This window comes from Schistocerca serialis, chromosome 5 (assembly GCF_023864345.2).
Source record: "Schistocerca serialis cubense isolate TAMUIC-IGC-003099 chromosome 5, iqSchSeri2.2, whole genome shotgun sequence".
Taxonomy (NCBI): Eukaryota; Metazoa; Arthropoda; class Insecta; order Orthoptera; family Acrididae; genus Schistocerca; species Schistocerca serialis.
Genome location: NC_064642.1, coordinates 245,099,666 through 245,123,020, shown reverse-complemented (window position 1 = coordinate 245,123,020; position 23,355 = coordinate 245,099,666). Strand labels below are relative to the sequence as shown.

General features: G+C 40.5%; 1 protein-coding gene across 3 annotated transcripts in view; it reads left to right on the top strand.

The window, feature by feature from the left end:
- LOC126482296 (transmembrane and coiled-coil domains protein 2) overlaps positions 1–23,355 on the top strand; it is a 183,931-nt gene that overhangs the window by 92,674 nt on the left and 67,902 nt on the right. For all 3 annotated transcript variants that reach the window (XM_050106307.1, XM_050106306.1, XM_050106305.1), the window contains one exon: positions 21,030–21,112. In XM_050106307.1, the coding sequence (XP_049962264.1) occupies positions 21,030–21,112 (83 nt within the window). The remainder of the gene's footprint in view (positions 1–21,029; positions 21,113–23,355) is intronic.

The window sequence follows — 23,355 nt, the reverse complement described above, 5'->3', positions numbered from 1 at the left end:
AGATATCTATAACATAAATTAAGTGGCAGGCAATCACAATTAAGACATTCACTTGTAGCCATCAGCCACAGCCATTGTCAGTAAAAGAGAGAGACTCCGCTCCCGTAACTATCCCGGCCTCACCCTACAGCAACATACCCCTCCAGCCAACAGTTTCCACCCCCTGTGTTCTATCGTCTCCACTCCATTTTCATCATCTCCCACCCTGTTTCTTTGCAGCCTTCTACCAGTGCATCTGCCCATCTTTCCCTGTTCCTCTCCGTTTTTGCTCCTTTTTTCCCCACCTCCCTGCCCCACAACCTTTTGATGCTGCATCTGTTAACAGTCTAGGCCCTGCACTTTTCAGCAGACAACAATCATCTCTGTCCCCATCCATACGCTTCTATCCCCTTCACCTCCAGATTGCTGCGTGCATCCCACATGATGCATTCCGGCTCGAGATGATGGAGTTGGTCATCATGTGTGCATGAGATGTGCTTGCTTGGTTGCTCACGCGTGTGCGTGTGTGTTTTGTACTGAGAAAGGCTGTGGCTAAAAGTTGTTTGTGAGTGTTTTGTAATTGTGACTGCCTGCAACTTGACACGTCTTCTTTACGGTAAGTAGCAATCTGTATTTTCCTACATTGTTGATATTCCTACCTGAAGTTTCCATTGTTTGATGTAACATATGTTATTTCTGTAGTAATTGCAAAATCTAAAAGTTGCTTCCCTTAGTTTCATTGACTTGTAACATTTAAAGTAATAAGAAGTGTGCATAGAGGCTTAATCATTCTAATACAGCTGGATATCAGTTTCATTTCCAACAAGGTGATTTTTTGATGATGTAACTGCTTTTGGGTAATATATGTGGTGTCACCGCCAGACACCACACTTTAAATCGGCTGCGGTCCGTTAGTATACGTCGGACCCACGTGTTGCCACTATCAGTGATTGCAGACCGAGCGCCGCCACACGGCAGGTCTAGAGAGACTTCCTACCACTCGCCCCAGTTGTACAATCGACTTTGCTAGCGATGGTTCACTGACAAAATAAGCTCTCATTTGCCGAGACGATAGTTAGCATAGCCTTCAGCTACGTCATTTGCTACGACCTAGCAAGGCGCCATTATTCAGTTGCTATTGATATTGTAAAGAATGTACAGACAAGAGCTACGTTCAACATTAATGGATTAAAGTTAAGTATTCCACCAAGTACGACCTTTTTTCTGAAGTCTAAATACCTTGTCCTGTTCCAGACCTCACGCCAGCCTGCGTGATCTTAAACGCGTGGCTTTCGGCTTCCTCTACCATTAGTGGGTTGGCTCTCATGCCAATCCACAACAATAATATATGTGTTGCTTTTTACAAACAGACGTTTCATTAAACTGAGCATCTGTTGTAATTGTATGGATTAAAAAATCTGCTTTCCAAGCAGAGACGGAACACACACATAAAAGGAGGTTATAATTAGGCAAGTTATCGGAGCCAGTGGTTCCTATTTCAGGCAGAATGGTTGCAGGGAAAGGAAGAGGGTGAAGGAAAGGGATTGGAGAGGTCTAGGAAAATTGGTAATTTTTTGGAAAACGTCACCAGAATCACGGGTTTGGGGAGCCTGACAAGACGGGACAAGAAGGAAAGAGTGGTGGTTGGGGACTGCATTGGATGAGATTTGGAAACCTGAGAGCTTAAAGGTGGAAGTCAGGGTGATACGCAAGACAGAGATTACTGCTAAAACATCATGTATGGGTTAATAAGAGTGAAAAGCTTAAGTGCATTCTTCATAACAGAGGTGGGAGGGGAATGATGAAAAGTAGAAAGGTAAGAAAATGAAAGATGTAGGAAACTAAAATGGAGTGTAGAAAGGAGTAGTTGCTTTGAAGAAATGCTGAGATGGTAGAAATTAATGTAAATTCAGACCAGTGGGTGACGAGAACCAAGGACATGTTGTAGTGCTAGTTCCCACTGAGGAGTTCTGAGAAACTTGTGTCTGTGGGAAGAATCCAGATGGTGCTTGTGGTGAAACAGGCATCAAGGTCACAACTGTCATGTTGTAGAGCGCGCTCTGCCACAGGATATTGTTTGTTGCCAGTGTTCACCCTCTGCCTGTGCCCATTCATCCTAACTGATAATTTGGTGGTAGTCATGCCGATGTAAAAGGCCGAACAGTGTTTACATAACAGCAGATATATGACATGCGTCATTTCATAAGTGGCTCTCCCTTTGATAGTACATGTTTTGCCAGTTACAGGGCTGGTATAGGTGGTGGTAGGAGGGTGCATAGGCCAAGTCTTCCAGCAGGCATGGTTACAGGAGTAGGAACAACAGGATAGGGAGATGGGTGCAGAAGGGGGAAAGGGTCTGACAAGAATATTGTGGAGATTAGGAGGATGTTGAAAAACTATTCCAGGTGCGATGGGCAAAATCTCAGACAGAATTTATCTCATTTCAGAGCATGATTTTAGGAAGTCATGGCCTTGTCAAAGTAGCTGATTAATACAGGGCTATTACAAATGATTGAAGCGATTTCATAAATTGACTGTAGCTCCATTCATTGACATATGGTCACGACACACTACAGATACGTAGAAAAACTCATAAAGATTTGTTCGGCTGAAGCCGCACTTCAGGTTTCTGCCGCCAGAGCGCTCGAGAGCACAGTGAGACAAAATGGCGACAGGAGCCGAGAAAGCGTATGTCGTGCTTGAAATGCACTCACATTAGTCAGTCATAACAGTGCAACGACACTTCAGGACGAAGTTCAACAAATATCCACCAACTGCTAACTCCATTCAGCGATGGTATGCGCAGTTTAAAGCTTCTGGATGCCTCTGTAAGGGGAAATCAACGGGTCGGCCTGCATTGAGCGAAGAAACGGTTGAACGCGTGCGAGCAAGTTTCACGCGTAGCCCGCAGAAGTTGATGAATAAAGCAAGCAGGAAGCTAAACGTACCACAGCCAATGGTTTGGAAAATCTTACGGAAAAAGCTAAAGCAGAAGCCTTACCATTTACAATTGCTACAAGCCCTGACACCCAATGACAAAGTCAAACGCTTTGAATTTTCGGCGCGGTTGCAACAGCTCATGGAAGGGGATACGTTCAGTGCGAAACTTGTTTTCAGTGATGAAGCAACATTTTTTCTTAATGGTGAAGTGAACAGACACAGTGTGCGAATCTGGGCGGTAGAGAATTCTCACGCATTCATGCAGAAAATTCGCAATTCACCAAAAGTTAACGTGTTTTGTGCAATCTCACGGTTTAAAGTTTACGGCCCCTTTTTCTTCTGCGAAAAAAAAAACAAAAAAACAAAAAACGTTACAGGACACGTGTATCTGGACATGCTGGAAAATTGGCTCATGCCACAACTGGAGACCGACAGCGCCGACTTCATCTTTCAACAGGATGGTGCTCCACCGCACTTCCATCATGATGTTCGGCATTTCTTAAACAGGAGATTGGAAAACCGATGGATTGGTCGTGGTGGAGATCATGATCAGCTATTCATGTCATGGCCTCCACGCTCTCCCGACTTAACCCCATGCGATTTCTTTCTGTGGGGTTATGTGAAAGATTCAGTGTTTAAACCTCCTCTACCAAGAAACGTGCCAGAACTGCGAGCTCGCATCAACGATGCTTTCGAACTCATTGATGGGGACATGCTGCGCCGAGTGTGGGAGGAACTTGATTATCGGCTTGATGTCTGCCGAATCACTAAAGGGGCACATATCGAACATTTGTGAATGCCTAAAAAAACTTTTTGAGTTTTTGTATGTGTGTGCAAAGCATTGTGAAAATATCTCGAATAATAAAGTTATTGTAGAGCTGTGAAATCGCTTCAATCATTTGTAATAACCCTGTACATTCCAGACCAGCATAATACTGAGTGACTAGTGGCATGCTCCAAAGTTGTTATTTGGAGAGATCAGCAGTACCAGGACTGGATGTGAGGGTCTGGGAAATCTGATTTTGACTAAGCTTGTGGGAGAATTACTTCCAGTGAAGGCTAAGGTGAGAATGGTGATGTATTCCTGTATAGAGTTTGCATCTGAGCAAATACGTTTGCCCCACGAACCCTCCTACCACCACCTATACCGGCCCTTCAAATGGCAAAACATATTCTATCAAAGGGAGAGCCACCTGTGAAATGACATGTCATATTCCAGCTGTTATGTAAACTCTGATCAGCCTTTTATATTGGCATGACTACCACCAAATTATCAGTAAGTGTGAATGAGCATGGCCAGAGATTGTATACTGGCAATACACAATATCCTGTTGCAGAGCATGCCCTACATGACAATCATGACCTTGGTGAATGTTTCACTACATGCGCCATCTGGATTCTTCCCACAGACACCAGTTTCTCAGAATTCCACAGGTGGGAACTACCACTACAACATGTCCTTTGTTTTCGTCACCCACCTGGCCTTAACTTACATTAACTACTTCAGGTTCGGCATTTCTTCCCAGCAACTACTCCTTTCTTCACTCTGTTTTAGTTTTCTACATCTTTCATTTTCTTAGCTGTCTATTTTTCGCTGATGCCCTTCCATCTCTGTCACATAGAATGCACTCAGCTTTTCACTCCTATTAACTCGTACATGATGTTTTAGCAGTAATCTCTGTCTAGCATATTACCCTGTCTGCCACCTTTAAGCTCCTAGGTTTTCAAATCTTGTCCAGTACAGTTCCCAACAATCAGTCCTTCCTTCTCATCCTGTCCAGTGTCTCCCCTGACTCATGGTTCTGGGTGACTTTTCCGAAATCTGCCCTTTTTCCTAGACCTGTCCAGTCCTTTTCCTTATCCTCTCTTCCTTCCCCTTCAACCCTTCTGCCTGATAAAGGAACCACAGGCTCTGAAAGGTTGCCTAATTATAACCTTTTATGTATGTGTTCTGCCACTGTTTGGTGAGAACATTTTTTAATCCATCCAATTACATTATATTGCCAAAAATAGATTGTTTTCTTTGTTATATGGGCATCTATTGTAACATTCATGCAAGGTATGATGGCATGCTGAAAAGTAATGCCTTCAAAATTTATTTATTTATTTTTCTTAACATAACTTTGTTGGTGTGTGAGAAGTGGTGTGCTGTAATAGTTTCAAATCCGAAGAGTTCGTCCAGATATGAAACATCCTCTCCTTCAGCATGACAGTGCCAGATCACACACAAGTGCTGTGACATTTGTAACAATCCAAAGTCTTGGGTTCATTGTCAGCAGTTATCCTCAATGCAGTCCCAACATGGTCCCATACAATTTTCATTTGTTTCCAACACTTGAATAACTCCTCCAAGGACTTCACAGTGATGAAGCAGTACAACCGGACGTGAGGTTGTGGCCATGTCAACAGTCAAAGTTCCTGCAATGACGATATCAACAAACTTCTCTCTCGTGTGGCGAAACGTGTTCTTTGCCAGGGTGACTGTATTGAGAAGTGAATATGTAGACATGAAGAGTAAAAATGTAGAATATTAAAAATGTTTGTTTTATTTAAAAAGCTTTAAGTGTTTTAACATAAAAATTCAGAGCCATTACTTTTTAGCCTGCCCTAATGTTTGTCACTTTCTATTTTTACATTTTTGGGAGCTCTTTGTGTTTAGCACCTGGTTACACAAAACTTTTCTTAGCCACCACCTTTCAATAAAGCCAAATGTGAAAAGTTCTCAGGCTGGCAACAAAGATTGTTTCTTATTAGGTAAGAAATACACTTGTTGTTTGATGTAATGCTGTCTTTGATCTTGGCACTTTGTCCTACATTTATCCAATGAGAAGATTCCAGAGTACAGCTGTGAAAGATTTGAAAAATTTAAATCTATGGCCACCATGACCTCTTTATTTGATTCCAACAGTTTGCTACCCACAAATTTATTTGTATATGGAAATATGGAGGTGGAAATTAGACAGCACCAGATCTGACAAATAGGAGAGATGCTTCAACTATTTAATCTTAAATACCTCAATTTTTTTCCACCAATACTTTATTTTTTCCTTTGCCAAAACACTTCTGTGAGCACGAGCATTTTCATTGTGAATGTCTCTCTCTCTCTCTCTCTCTCTCTCTCTCTCTCTCTCTCTCTCTCTCTCTCTCTCTGAAACAGCTTCTCCCTGCAGGAACCCCTTGAGTGCGACATCTAACAGTGAGTACAGCATGAGGCTGTGGAGTGTCGTTGACCTGCTTAGTAGACAAATAACCCACAGCAGTGCTACAATACCAGTGGTGTTGAGACAAAGCAGAGCAGTGGCAATGATAAACAAAGCCAACATCGTGTTATATTGACACCAACAGTTGCCAAAGTTGAGATTTCATCAGAAAGGAACCCAAGGAGTTCCCCAGAGTGAGAAAGAAGCCACAGATGAAATATTAGCATTTCTACAACATAAGTCCATGGAATGTGTGGTGTCATATGCACAACTGTGTGGACAACGTACATGAGTACAATAATGACGATACGTGCTTAACAGTTGAAAGTGATGTTGAAACAGATGTGAAGCCATGTAGTTCATCATCCTTGTTGGACAGCAAACCACAATCCCATTTCAGTGAAATGTAATAAAGGGTAATTATTGTCGAGTACACTTGTCACGAAAACTGATGTTTGCACATTTCAAGGATGCTCCATACATTTCACAGGATCTATTACATTATGCACATCAGATCGTGTGCGACATTGATTACAATGATTTCATGGGAAGCAGTGGTTGATTGCATAATTTGAAACAGTGTTACGCAATTGTAAGAAGTAAGATAACGGAATTTTAAACAGTGTCAACTTGATGATGTGCAGCAAACTGCAGAGTTGGCCCAAAAATTTGTAGATACGATATTCATAAACTAACTCATACCATCACTCAGTAAGGAATTTGTTTTCAACTCCGACCAATCCTGATTTGAAGAGAAAATGCATAGGAAAACCGACTGTTAATCGGGATCGTAGGCCGGAAAGTTATTTATTGTGCTGTGAGTAGTTGGAGGTGCTCTGCCCCCAATGATTCTTTCTCATGTACGTGATCTAGCAAGAGCAGTAGGGAATGTTTACATTGCAGCAAGAAATAGTGGGAAAACGGGTGCAAGAGAACGACTACTATAGTATGAGCACTGCTTTTGACCAGTATCTGGTCAAAATAACATGCTGTTGCTCGACTCTTGGACTGCCTGTAAAAATCATACTTCTTTAAAAATCTTAAAAATCATACTCCTAAAACTATCCCTCCTGAAAAGTGTGTTACGTTGCAGTTCACATCACGTGGAACCACTGGACAAATTCAGTCTCTGAATGTTTGTTTTTTCCATGCGTATAAAACACATCATCACACTATTTGCAGCTACACCTTAAAGAATGACCAGTTTCATGATAAGCTTAATGACATTGATTGATTGATGTCATCACAGTCTATCAGTTCCCATTACCCCAGCATGATTGTATAGGCATTCTTTAAGAGTGGATACGTAGCTGAAAGTCTTGCAAGCTTTGTAACTCAAAAGTTCATCATCGATCTTGATGGTGCGTGTGTTTGTGATTACTGTGGCATACCATTTTTCATTTGGTGTTCATGGTGCAAGTGAATGGTTTGTTTTAAATGTTGACGATGTCCATTTTGTGAAGTGTAATGCATACATTCCATAGAAGGTGATCTCTGCTCTTCCTGGACCCTCATCATCTGTCACCATCCTGATGCACATGAGGTGTCATTAGCAGCTAATGTTTTTTCTATCATTGTTAACCCAACACTATCCTTACGAAAGACTGAACTTGTGACCACACACTCAAGAGGTTCCTTGTAAGTCATTTCTCAATGACGTCCTTTCTTCTTGCAGTGCTAGTCTAGCACATCCAGAAGATATTCTGTGAAGTGTGGAAAGCAGAAGAGAAGTGCTGCTGCAACTGTAGTTATGAAGGCGGGTTGGCACAACCAACAAGAGCTTCATTCACAAAAGGTGTGGGTCCAGGTTCATGCCCTATTCTAGCACACTGTTTTGTCAGGAAGTCTCACAATGATACAGGTTCTGCTGAAGAGTAAAAGACTCCAAATAAATTTGTTCTCTTGTTTGTATGTGGTTAGTCTTACACAAATGCAACTCCTTCTTAGAGAAAACTGTCTCACAGTTGCTTTCAGTGGAAACATATCATAATCTTTCTTCGGATAAGCCTGTAACGTATGCAATTTCATATGCCTTCAATTGCAGATTTCCAACTAATAAATAGTTCACTTTCTTAATGTTTTCATTTATGGCTGTAGTTTTGAGAGTCCTTCATGTGGAATATCTTTGACAGAAGTACAAACAAAGTTAAATTCAGTAAACTATTTCTTAACAGTTAAAACCTTCACCAGTCTTTGATGAATTGTCTTTGATGCTATGGTTGTACACAACAGATAGTTTTATGACAGCATGACATTCCAGTTTGTCCATTTGAATAAAATGCTTGCACAATGGAGTGGCTTTTGTGCCTGAATGAAACAGAGAGCCGTGCACTAGATGCAACAACTTTGAAGGTATATCTGTGGAGAAGCCAAACTAATGTATGGATCCTGAAGAGGGGCAGCAGATTTTTCAGGAGCTGTGGGGAGCAATGGTTAGCAAGATAGACTGGTGTTGTGTTGTAACATTATTTTGATACTATCAACAGATGAAAAGAAGGGGCAACTATAGCCATTACATTTTCTGAGAAGATACAGCTCTACTGTATGTTGTAATTCCAGAGGTACAGTAGTCACCCATTCGGATGTCCAGGCTGGGACTACTGAGGATGAAGATATGATAAATCGATATTCTACAGGTTGGAGCATGAAATGCGAGAGCTCTTAATTGAGATGATGGGTTAGAGAATTTAAAAAGAGAAGTAACTGGATTGGAGTTAGATATATTTGGAATTAGTGAAGAGTTATGGTAGGAATAACAAGAGTTCCTCAGATGAGTGCATGGTTTTCAACACATGATCACATAAGAGCAATGAAGGAATAAATCTAGTAATGAACAAGAAGTGCCAACTTCTGTATAGCTGTGACCAATTCCTTTCCTTAGTCTTATCCATTTTAGCCCCACATGAATAATATAGGTGTTAACAATACATTAATTTCTAACGTCTTTCCTGCTCCTTGTTGTGTGTGTGTGTGTGTGTGTGTGTGTGTGTAAAGAGACATGACAATCTCAGATATCATTTTGAAGGTGAACACAGATTAGTAACAGCTGTATGTAATATGCAGATTTTGTTACCTCTTAGACAGTTTTGTTAACACTTGGAGACCAAGCCTGAGCATAGCTCAGGCCAGAACTGTGTGTTAAAAAGACCACACGTGAGTATAGGTCAAGCTGAGATTTTCTTAACGCATAGCACATGTATCTGTCGAAATGAACTTCCTTTGTATGGGAGTAATGTACGAACATCTCCCAACCTGCCCCTTGACTGGTGCTGCCTTCTGTTGTTAGTTTCTTGAATGATTTCGAAAGAAACATTAGCAAACGTAACAGATTCTGTTGTGAATGACTGGACCAATATGATCACAGTGACATAATTTTGTGCATGTGAAACCTTACAACTTGTAAGGTTTCACAGTTAGCTGCTACAAATACGTCATGTTTGTTGAGTGAGCAAGAAATTCTGGAAGTTTGAGAGGAAGAAATTGCTCAATAACCCACCTTTTACTTTTTCATGGGAGGATAATTATATTTGCCATCATCATTACTTTATAATTTGTAATCTATCAAAGAACGAAAGTAAATATGGATAATAAGTCTTGAAGATTGACCATTTTTTAGTATGTTTTACTCTTGAAGATACGTCAGTAACAGCTTAAATAGCCAATTTCCTAGGCCCAATATTCTTCTAAGTGTCTGGTCTCCAAAGTTTTAATATTGTTCATACGTATTTTTAATAATGTCTGAAGAAACAGACATTGGTGGTGATCTTGCTGCTGTAATAAATTTATGAAATTATATATATATCTCGAAACTTTTGTGTGTCCTGTCCAACAGAAATTGTCATGCATCATCAGTAGGTAATATCTTAAACGTAATGCAGCTAATGTCAGAAATTTTGTGCAACTGTGAATAAACTTCTCGGGTCATATATTGATACTCTCTCCAGTTTAGCTTTTATAAGTACCTATTCATTAACATTACGCAGTCTCACAGTTTGCAGTTGAAAATGCCTGTATTATAGCTGTTGTAAATATGCATGACCATGCCAAACATGTCCAGACAAGTGTGTTATAATATTTAGAGAATAACTGAATGCTTTTGGGTAGTGTATTACATGGCTAGTAGATTTGTGTCCATTTTTCATGTAATTAAAGTTATGTAAATACTGAGATCTTAACAGAAGATTCAGATGCCCCTTGTGTTATTTTCTGTAGATATTATAAAATAACTTATCAAGTATTGTGCTGGAAAGTTATAGATATATACAGGGTGTTACAAAAAGGTACGGCCAAACACTCAGGAAACATTCCTCACACACAAATAAAGAAAAGATGTTATGTGGACATGTGTCCGGAAACGCTTAATTTCCATGTTAGAGCTCATTTTAGTTTTGCCCACCTACGCTCAATGGAGCACGTTATCATAATTTCTTACGGGATACTCTACCTGTGCTGCTAGAACATGTGCCTTTACAAGTACGACACAACATGTGGTTCATGCACGATGGAGCTCCTGCACATTTCAGTTGAAGTGTTCGTACGCTTCTCAACAACAGATTCGGTGACCGATGAATTGGTAGAGGCGGACCAATTCCATGACCTCCAGGCTCTCCTGACCTCAACCCTCTTGACTTTCATTTATGGGGGCATTTGAAAGCTCTTGTCTACGCAACCCCGGTAGCAAATGTAGAGACTCTTCGTGCTCGTATTGTGGACGGCTGTGATACAATACGCCATTCTCCAGGGCTGCATCAGCGCATCAGGGATTCCATGCGACGGAGGGTGGATGCATGTATCCTCGCTAACGGAGGACATTTTGAACATTTCCTGTAACAAAGTGTTTGAAGTCACGCTGGTACGTTCTGTTGCTGTGTGTTTCCATTCCATGATTAATGTGATTTGAAGAGAAGTAATAAAATGAGTTCTAACATGAAAAGTAAGCGTTTCCGGACACATGTCCACATAACAGATTTTCTTTCTTTGTGTGTGAGGAATGTTTCCTGAAAGTTTGGCCGTACCTTTTTGTAACACCCTGTATAATAGAGGGAAACCTTCCATGTGGGAAAAATATATCTAAAAATAATGATGATGTAACTTACCAAACGAAAGTGTTGGCATGTTAATAGACACACAAACAAACACAAACACAAAATTCAAGCTTTCGCAACCAACGGTTGCTTCATCAGGAAAGAGGGAAGGAGAGGGAAAGGCGAAAGGATGTGGGTTTTAAGGGAGAGGGTAAGGCGTCATTCCAATCCCGGGAGCGGAAAGACTTACCTTAGGAGGAAAAAAGGACAGGTATACACTCGGACACACACACACACATATCCATCCGCACATATACAGACACAAGCAGACATTTGTAAAGGCAAAGAGTTTGGGCATTCCTCTGCCCAAACTCTTTGCCTTTACAAATTTCTGCTGGTGTGTGTGTGTGTGTGTGTGTGTGTGTGTGTGTGTGTGGGCGCGCGTGCGAGTGTATACCTGTCCTTTTTTCCCCAACATGCCAACGCTTTTGTTTGGTAAGTTAAAGAATCATATTCAGAACTATAAGGAACCAAAGCAAACTGAAATTAAAAAAAAAAAAATATCAAAGCAAGTACTGACTCTCTTGTTACACTGTCTTACACGGTAAACTTGTATCTGTAACAAGATTCGGGACTCTGTGTGTCGTATTTCATCTATCAACTATGTTGTGATTCCTTAACTTCCTTCAGCATATTTACTGGCAAAACAGACTACAGGTGTAACAGGTGTACCGCTGGCTGTTGTGTCTAGTAGACACAATATTTCTGCTAGCACCCTGTCTCCATCACCAGGTATGCTGACGAACTGACGTCCTGAGACCAAGCAGTTGCCTTATCCTCCTCCCCTCCCTCCAGCCCTCCCTCCTCACTCCCTCTCCCTTATCTCCAGGAACAGTGTCAGTGTTTCATAGGTCACAAACATCTGAAGGCACATATTGGCTAATCAGGGGAGATGCCTGCAGCTGCAGAGGTGGTGCAGGTAGCATAATTGTTGCCACTTCGCTCACCTAAGAAGTCATATTTTGTGTTTGCTGAGTACCTCATTATTCTCGTAGTTGAGAGAGTAACTTGGCCACGATTTATCAGCCTGTCATTAGATTGCTTCGTTAATGGCACAGTCCCAGTGTGTGTGTGTGTGTGTGTGTGTGTGTGTGTGTTTTGCTCTCCTGCAAGTAACATGAGGATGTAGAATGAGATTTTCACTCTGGAGCGGAGTGTGCGCTGATATGAAACTTCATGGTGGATTAAAACTGTGTGCCGGACCGAGACTCGAACTTCTGTAAAGTTTGGAAGGTAGGAGACAAGGTACTGGCAGAAGTAAAGCTGTGAGGATGGGGCGTGAGTCGTGCTTGGGTAGCTCAGTTGGTAGAGCACTTGCCCGCAAAAGGCAAAGGTCCCGAGTTCGAGTCTCAGTCCAGCACACAGTTTTAATCTGCCAGGAAGTTTCAACATGAGGATGTATCTGTTACGCAACACCCCTTAAGAGTTTGAACAGAATACAGGGTTCAGTTTTTCTCTGGGACATAATGCTGCTGACGGATGAGGAATTAAATTGAAATTTGGAGAACTGAGGGTTCCACTGTGTATGTTGTGTATCTCGAGGCCTGCCAGACAACAATGTTAACACTGGAGTGTTATTATCCCCACTTTTGAGGATGATTCACGTTCTGTGAAATTCAAAATTATGGGCTACCATTGTGATGTTTCCACCCCAATGTAGACTTTTAAATGCCATTGTTGCAGGCATTTTCCTTCCCATTGTATGAAAAACCCAGTTTGTCAAGACTATGGTTAGGCACTTCATCAACACTTGCCTTTCTGTGTCAGTTGAGGAAGAAATGCCCTTCCTGATTCTCAAATTGTGATAACATAATTAAGGAACATTAAATCCAGAAATTTAAGATCTCTGGTTGACTCTCATCTTTTGAAGCTTAGAAAAAATGAGATCTTTTATATGCCATTCCAGTGCTATCAACTTTTGCCATTACTGTGTCTAGGTCATCAACAGTACCTGGAGTATTGACTCCCTCGATTCCAATGACGTTGGCCTCTGCTAGTTGCACAGGGTCCCGGTGCTGCCTGTTCCTCTTTGGTTCCAAACCCCATAGTGGATAAGCCCTCACAAGAGTCCCGACCCTCTAATGAATTTTACAATAAAGAGACGAAATCTTCAGAGACGGCTACGTCGATGAGCCTGCAGGTGCGAAAACTCCCCACACCACTGGTCTTGGAACCTATATCCGTCGATTTGATTCCTCCCCATCTGGTGATCTGCCTTCCTGTTTTGCAATCTCTGTTGATTTTCAAGAAATGCATTTCATTGATCATCATTCCCCAACCTTTCAAAGTCAATGTGCCTCCTGTCAGATCCATACTGGTACCAAGAGCTGTAAGTTGATTCACTCTGATTATATCAATGAGTTGGACTGGTTCTTTGTATCTCCAAGAGAGTATTTTTTATTCTCAGATCTAATGCATTAAACACCTATCTCCTCTGCCAGCCACATTGATCATCCCTCTTTAGCTCTTTTTATTTCTACCTCACCCAGTTTCACTTTTCTTAGGAATGCCCCTTCATATAGCACTCCGATGAAGAGAGGACTTCTAGAATTCATTATCCTTGATACTAGCTGATCCGCATGGTGCCAGGAGGTCAGTTTGTCAGTGTAACTTATGATGGCGGCAGGGTCACTTGTTGAAATATTATACCCATTGAACACGGAGACCCGGCAGTGAACCTGTGCACTGTTATGCAAACAGCCATGTGTCTGGTGGGTGAAAACAAGCATTTTGTTCCCCAAGCTTCCCATTTGTTTTTTCTTTATATATTTCAGTATGTGTACTACATTGACTGATTTGTTGATCTAAATGGGTACTACATTGACTGATTTGTTGATCTAAATGGGTATTTCACTAGGGCTTTTCTCTAGTTTTTACAAGAAGTTTTGCAATGTTCCTTGATTATATTGCATACCCCTTCTTCCCATTGGCTACTGATCTCAACCTTTACTGTCTGCACCTTTATCAACAATTCAGACAGTTTTTCTTCAGAATTAAACAATTACATGTGAGATTCATTTTGCCTATACACTGGGTTTTGTTTTCATTGTGCCAGTTTTATTTATTGGTTGTAAATCATACTAATTTTAGTAGCTGTCTACAACAGCATTTTCTGAACTGTTACATCACCCTTTTGCATGATTGTTTTTATTCAATTTTTGTTTTGTTTAAGTTGTATTACCTTCACTGGATACATGTTCGTGGAACATAAGAAGTTTCTCTGTTAACTTCTATTGTCTGAGAGTGCTTTTCCTGCTCCCTGTTGTGTCTTTCCTGTTATTATGCTTTTGAGTGATGTAAGACAGTAATTTTCCAAAACATTGAACTTCGTGGTAGCTCTGTTGTTTGTACTGAAGTTACTCTGTGACATAGTAGAGAGAACTTGGAGAATTATGAGAATTTAAACTTGGACACACTTGTAGATGCTAGAATTGTTTGTAAAACTTTAATAAGAGTAGAAATCGAAATACAAAAGGAGGATTCTTGAAAAGCTCAGTGCTAATCCAGCTGTGATGGAATGGCTGTAGGGATATTATACATTAATGCTGTATGATGAACAACAACTATTATGCTTTCTGCAACATCTGAATTCAATCCACAAAAACATCAAATTTATGATGGAAGTGCAGAAGGCTGGCTGCCATTTCTGGATGTCTTGGTCAGTTGTAAAGTGAATGGATCATTGGCTCATTCTGTTTAGCATAAGCCCACACATACAGATCTGTATTTGCAGGTGTCTAGCTACCACCACCGATCGCACACTATGGACATACTTCAAACATTGCTGCACTGTGTGTTTGTTTTGTCTAATGGAGACAGCCTTGCAAAGGAACTGGAACACCTATAGTCTGTGTTCAAAAATAATGGATATTCTCCACATCGGATCACTTTAAGGAGGAAGAAACTTGACCAACCTCAAGATCAAGAGCAGGAGTGGTGGCTCAAGTCCAGGGTGTACCTCCCACATGTCGGCAATATTTCTTCAAAATTAAGCAGAATCTTAAGGAAACTTGCCAAAGCAATCTTCCACTCAACCACAAAGACCCATGCTCTTTTCGGTTCAACAAATGACAGTCTGTGTTAGCAGAGGGCTGGAATCTACAGAATTCAGTGCCAGTGTGGCAAAGCCTACATTGGTCAAACAACACGCACAGTGCACAGAAGGTGCATTGAACATGATCATCACACTCTCCTTTCACAGCTCAATAATTCAGCAATAGCTGACCATTGTATCTCTACAGGGCATTCTCTGGATTATTCTGCCATGGAAATTTTGGGCTTGACGAGATCCTTTTGGGATTAAATTATAAAAAATCCATGGAAATAAGTTTGGCAGAAGATTTTATTAATTGTGATGGTCGGTTTCAACTTGATAAGGCATAGGACCTGGTGATTTCTTCAGCATCTTCTGAAAGAAAACATGACTACTAACATGCCTAGTGACAGTTAATTTTTATTATTGCAACATCTGAATTTTAATGCCAAGAGCCCACATTCTGACAGAGAGCACACGTGTTGTATCACCATTACACATGTGCCTGTGTGCCGTAGATGGAGCAGTATTTGAAGAAACTCAACTTAGGTCACTCATATAGCAGCTGCCTTTGCACATGAATATCTTTACCAATTTTTGGTATAAAGTTAACGATGTGAATTAGCACTGTCCAGTGCAAACAATGAACAGCTGAGTGGTTGTGCTGCAACCCCAAACTTCATGGAAACTTGTCTCCAAGTCCATATCACCTGTGTTAGGTAACAGCAGCAGTGAAAATGATGTTTACAACAACCACATTTTAAAATACAAATATTGACTGACACTGGCCCAAAGGTAGAAAATAAAGCAAAGAAAGATGCCAGAGCCATATAACCTCTTAGAGTCCTGAAGGTTGGTACAAAGCCTGATTTTATTGAAACTGATATTTCCAAGCAATAAGGATACAAATAAGTCAAAAATATAGAGAAAAAAATTATTTTCACTTTTACATGTATTTCTCAGATGGTATCATATGTGATACCTGTGGTCTATGTTAATACAAAGTAATGCATATGAGTGTTACAAAAAAATTATTCTTAACATATAAAATAATCCTATTTTTGTGTGAGAAATGTAACATAAATTCAAATTCACTTCTTGTGAAAAAGAACAAAACAATTTCTTTCAGATGTAAAGCACAGGAACATTTGACATGTGCTGCATCATACAAACTTTAGACCTCTACAACCCTCTAATCTGCATTTTGATCTATTTTTCTGTATTTTGTTCATCATTTGAGGCATGTGCTTAGCATTTGATACCCTGAATGGCAAAGATGGTAAAGCTTTTGGTGCTCTTGCCCGTTTTGCTGGTGGACCTTCATGACCACCACCACCACCACCACCACCATCATCATCATCATCATCATCATCATCAAGCTTGATATTGCATGATGTCTTTTCTCATAAATTTATTACTACTGTCCATTTATTAGTTCTGCTTCTCATTGGGTATTTTCCCACTACCCTATACAGGAGATCCACACCATCCGTATATTTGTTATTTTTGGTATTTGGTAACTGCATTTGGCCCAGGAATTTGGACATAAACCTTAACTTTCTTTGACGAAAGTTGGACAACGGGATGAACACCAAAAGCAGAAGATGCAACGTAAATAGGTTTATTGTCAAACCATTTCATTGCAGCTATTTTTTCATCACTCCTTACAACCTGATCAAAAGAACCTCTGCTCTCCCTTTTCAAATCTAAATTTCTCTCTTGAAATTTACAGCTTTTGGAAGACGATAAGCCAGTTGCTAAGATTGACCCATTAGTTAGGAGACTATCTAGTAAGGGGACAGATGTGAAGTACCTGTCAGTGTATATTAGTGACCCATATGGCAAGGAATCTGATAGCTTTAGAACAACATGCCCTCCAGTATTAAGGTTGTCAGGTACTGGAATTTTTCCAGACGTGATATCTTTACCCTTTCCTTGGCATAGCAAAAAGTCAAGTGGTATACCGTTGGATGTGGCTAGCACAAAGTTCAGGCCAACTGTGTGAGGTTTACCCCTAACATACTGTCTTGTTCTTACTTAGGCCTCTAAACTGTATCATCTGCTCATCTATACGTGTATAAGTTGGTCAGCGATGATTTCAAAATGCACTTCTTAGTCTGTCAAGGAGTGGTTGTATCTTCCAATAACTGTCACTTCGTTTGGTTTCCTCTATTACAGCATTGTTATTAACGAGTTTCAGATTATTTCTTATCAGGTAAAACCTGTCCCTGCTAACTGTATGTGTAATCATTGAGAATGTGTTGGGGAAAGGTGAACACGTTATCCAATCTAGGGAACCCCAATAATGCAATCGGAATACTAACCCCCCAAAACTTTCTTAATTCTGCTCCATTGACTTTCCTGTTAGTGTAACATGACATAAATTTATATAATAAGCCATATCATCAAACAATGTTTGGTCAATAAATTGCGTGAAACATTCAAATGGCAACTTCACAGTTGGAATTTCAGGTGCTGCAAATTCTGATACTTCAGGATTAAACGTAGAAATTAAAGTAAAATAACATAAATCTTTGCAAAACTATACGTTAAATGTGCCTTACAAATTTGTATTTAGCAACTACTTACTCTGTCGTGTCTCTCCATTTTGCACCTCTGTGTTGGATCTCACTCAAAGGTATCCCATCGTCATCTGGTTCTGATGACTCATCAGCTGCTGAAGTTTGTGATCTGACAGCTATATCAAGTTCATCTTCTTCTCCAGACAGCTCAAATTCATAAATATTTGGACCTTCCACTGCCAAAAGTTCCACTATTTCTTCATCAGTTAGCCCTACAGCAGGGAAAAATGAGATACCCAGTATATTTACATGTAAGGGAAACACGTAATGTAATACAGGATAATGACAGTAAACTGAAGAACATTTAGCAAAACTTGAAGAAACAAACACACGTGCCTCTATAACGAAGTAAACAATGACAGGAGATTTATAGTAATAATCCTGAGGTATCAGGGATGATACTTGCAATTAAGTAGAACATCTTATTCATGAAGAGTAGTTTCTCAGTAGAGATGTTTATTTACGGGATAAATGAACCATTTGCGAATATAAATATGCTTCTAAATGTGTGAAATTGCAAAAGATAAGAATATTTACCTTTTTTAATTCCCGATGTGGTGCATGCCACTGTAACACTCACTTTCCAGCTGCTGCTGCCACCTGTTGGTGACGTGAAGAAGTTTGAACAAATGACAAATGGAATGCACTGAATGTATACTGTGTGATACTGGCAGGCTGTCTCGCTAAAGCGGTTGAAAAACGCGTAAAATTTTTTTAGATTAGAGGTATCACGTATGATACCTATGGAAACTAGAGGATAATTAATAATCTGAAACATTCCAGTTTTATGCAGTGGGCAGGGGGCGGGCGCAGAAATTGTTGATGTAAGGTCAACATGATTAATCATAATATTGTCAGAGCGTGATAAAAGAAATGAAATATTTTTGAGAAGATAGTGGTAAGTAAAATACATTATGAAGTGGCAACACACTCTCTTATTTTGATCACATTATCAGTACAGATTATAGCAGAGAAACCCTATATTGCTATGTCATGGCTAGCATAGCTGTCCCTCTCCAAGCAGCATTGGCATATGGGAGGGGACATCTGTTCTATGCTAGAAACGCTGTATGCCTTATCTTAACATCTTTCCAAGAAACGTCTGAGAATGAGTGATGGGTTAGTTTGAGGTAGATGGAGAGGCTGGAAAGAGGAGGGAGATAAAGTTGGCCGATGTGTGCATTGAATGACAGTGAGCTATTTTAGGGTCCTAGTATGAACTCGAGTAAAGAGTTACACACTTGCATAATTCAGTGGAATGGCACTTTGGTCAGGGAGCTACATTATGAAAATTGTAATGCAGCTTTGGATATTCACTGTGTTGTGCTGACCAAAATGCAAATTTAGTGAAGTGGATTGTTTTAAAAAATTTTGACTGTGTCCACTCTTTCAAGTGGACAACTGAATGGTCCCATTGCCCACACAGAATGCTACAAAGTAGCTGTAGCAAATGTGGTAGGTGCTCTCTCAATATTTCTGTTCTTAAGAGGATAATACAGGCCTGTTGCTGGACTGATATAGGAAAATATGAGGGGTTGGAACTTAAATAGTGGCAACTGCTCATTCACAACTGATACAAAAGAGTTACATATTTGCACCTGTTACTGTCCTTCAGAGTAGAAACCAGCATTGTGTAGAACCAATTGCCAGTGATGTGGAAGCCGTAGTATACCGTTAGCAGAGCCTGTTGATGGTGCGAATGGAGCAGTCTGAAGTTATGGTGATATCCTAACGCATTACATTCCTGCACAGCAGACCATCAATCACAGTATTAATGTTCATTTTTGGAGTATCACCTATGACCAGCTTTGTGAAAGAGGCGGCGACATTTTCTGCGCAACCCGCCCGTCATTTTGCACGCCAGTGTGTGGGCGCATACAGTGCTAGCTGTGGCTGCTCTGTTCGGTCGATGGGACTGTGAAGTACTGTACCATCCACCACACTCCCCACACTTAACTCCCTGTGACTTTGATTTGATTCCAAAGAGAAGGAACTACTTCGTGGCATTTGCTTCAGAACTGTGTCAGAGATTCGACAGGCAGTAGACCGCTCCATTTGCACCATCAACAGAACAGGCTCTGCTAACGGTATACAAGGCCTTCCACATCACTGGCAACAGGTTCTACACAATGCTGGTGACTACTTTGAAGGACAGTAATAGGTGCAAACATGTAACTCTTTTGCATCAGCTGTGAATAAATAGTTGCCACTATTTAAGTTCCATCCCTCATGTCAGGATGTGAGAGATGGATCTTATACTTGTCATTGACCTCTTGACATAGAGAATGAGGAGTCAGATTGTTGACAGGGTTGGTATAAAGAAGGACTAAGGTATTGTGCAACTTCAGTGACAGATACCATTTAAAGTGTAATGAGATGGTTCCTGCAGTGGGGGATTCATTTTGGGGCACTGTGAAGGAACTTACTGTAGGCAACTGTGTCTGCATAGATACGTTGGCAGCCCCGGTGTTTTATGGTTTTTTATGTGGTTTGACCCCACAACAAAGTCTTTCATTCAAAACTTCATTGTCATATATTTAATCTGATGAAAATATTTAGTAAGTAAATGTTCTGCCCATGCGATTTCTCCAAGTCCCACATTTTAAAGATGTGTTTTGATGTTACTGTGGATGATTATTAAGTGTCATGAAATTCACCTCAAGTTTCTGTAGTTTCATTGATATTGTGCCCCTGACATTAATGCATTAATGAAGTTGGAGGAAGTTTTACCATGAAAAACATATACAGTTCTCATTGTAGCCTCTCCCCCCACCCCCACCCCCACCCCCCCCCCCCCCCCCACCCGCCCCAAGTGTTCAGTGGTGTGAGGAAGAAACAAATAATGGTGCACCTTCTCAGATAGGTGCTCCATTTATCTTTAGCAGAAAGACACAAGAAATATAAAATTTTGCAAATCCATTAATCAAGGGTGTAGTCAAGTGACACACTTAACATTTGGAGACTGTATTCTCTAATTTCAGTCTGTTTTCATCCCATGACAACTGATTAATTTTTTTTTTAATTGACTGTTGTGAAGCAGTCTTGGATGATGAACAGTAGAAGGTTTCATTATATTCTTGTCACTCTTTTGTTAGTGATGTAACTGATGCATGCAATTCATCTCTCATTGTAGAAAGTTATTTTCTATTTTGTCTAACAGTTTTTCATTGCAAGCCTAAAGATGTGTACAAAAAATTATCATCTGTTGCAGAACTGTGATGTCGAAACCAAGAGAATTTGCACATCTCATTAAAAACAAATTTGGAAGTGCGGATAATATTAACCAGCTAGCACGTAAGTGACAATTGTATTCATAGTTTACATTAACATAAACAGGCATAATACTTTTTATATTCATACAGTTCTTTGCAGACATGTCATTTATTTTATACTTGAACTAGATTCTGCAATTGGTGGATGAGGGACTTAATGTAGGCTTACTTTTCTGTAAAATATTAAATTAATTAAATTTTTTTTCTTTTGCATGAATGTCAGCTTTTGAACTGCTTACAAATAAAAAATTACACACAGTTAGTCAAGGCAGGGTTAATCTTGTTGCCAGTTTATGGTCACAAGTAAAATGTTACAACTTTACTTTCCCGTACTGCAACATAATACCTTTTTCATGGGTATTTTTGAACTCTATCATAAATACATAATTGGTCATTATAGTGATTCCTATAATTTTATCAACATAATGCATCATACTAGAAAATTTCTTTGATATATTCAAAGCTACTGTTGGATGCTGATTTTATAAGAATGGAAGTATAAAACAAGCCATGCAGTTACAATCCAGTACTCAATATAGCCGTAATAATTGTGATATGAGAATAAATGAAGAACAATTCCATAGCAATCTTAAGAACAGTGACTTAATTTTCACTTTCGTTTCCCTCTTTGGTTTTACTCCTGTCTATCTTCTGATGAAGTGTTACTGTCTTTTACTGACATACAGTCTGTTCCACGAGAAAGTGTATGCCATTATCTGTATAAAATAAAAGACACTATTATAAATATAAATTTACATGAAAATACATGTTATTACTAATTTTTAAAATTACTTAATAGTTAATCCAGTCACTGCCAATATCCCCCCTGCGTGTCTGGGGGTTAGAATAGGCTCGAGGTATCCCTGCCTGTCGCAAGAGGCAACTAAAAGGAGTCTCTCACTTTTCGACCCCATAAGTTTAGGTCCCATTTTATGGTTTGACTGGCCACTTTCCAGGTTCTACAGAAGTGCGGACCATATGGGGAAGGACGCCTTACGTGGTGCAAGAGTTATCCATAGTGCCCTTAGATTCGATCTCCTGAACCTCTTGTCATGGCTTTGCGTCTCCACCTGCAATTCAACTATTTGGGCGACGACACTTCCCGGGGTATGTCATCTTTCGCTCCCATGACTTAGATTTCTCTGCACCCAATATCCAGCATGGTAGCAGTCCATTGTGGTGGGGCCGTAATGTACTCATGTACAGGGATCACACTGCTGATGCCTGAACTGCAATGACCATCATGCGAGGTGGCCAATTCCAGGTGTTACTTGTTTGTGACCAGCTGGGTGATATTCCTGTTTCTGTCACTCCCCATAAAAGCCTCAAAATGGTCCAGGGGATTATTTTTCCACCACAACCTCCTCTTGCAGTCTGATGATGAGCTTTGCACGAATCTACAATGGTGGGGTGTTCGTTTCATCCAGCGCATTTACAGGGAACCCAAAGACAACAGGATTGCTACTGGTGCCTTCAATTTGCTCTTTGAGGGTGATTTGTTGCCTGAAAAGGTCAAGGTGATGGTTTAGCACTGTGACATTAAACGATACATCCCACCCCCTTTGCGGAGCTTTAAGTGCTGGAAGTTCAGGCACATGTCTTCCCACTGCACTTCCAGCACCACATGTCAAGACTGCGGATGTCCACTGCATCCAGATACTCCCTGTGTGCCTCCTCCCACTTGTATCAGTTGCAGAGAGCAGCACTCTCCTTGCTCGCCAGACTGCACATCACTCCAAAAGGAGTGGAAAATCATGGGAATAGAAGACCCTGGACTGGTTGACTTATGAAAACGCTAAACGTAAATTTGAATGATTACACCCCATTCGGTTGATGTCCACATATGCTGCAGCTACAATACCATTGCCATCACAAGTACCAATCGTACTACAGTCTGTGCCACAAACAGTGGTCCCTCTGGGCCTCCAGAATACATCTGCCCTCTTGGTGGTAGTGGGAAAATCTCCGTCCGTTGCTCCCAAAGTACCTACTTTGGGAGCAAGGCCCCCCCCAAAAGTATGTCACATACTTGAGTATTGCTCATCAGTGTGGGATTCGTACCGGATCGGGTCGACGGAGGAGATAGAGAAGATCCAAAGAAGAGCAGCGCGTTTCGTCACAGTGTTATTTGGTAACCGTGATAGCGTTACGGAGATGTTTATCAAACTCAAGTGGCAGACTCTGCAAGAGAGGCGCTCTGCATCGCGGTGTAACTTGCTGTCCAAGTTTTTAGAGGGTGCGTTTCTGGGTGAGGTATTGAATATA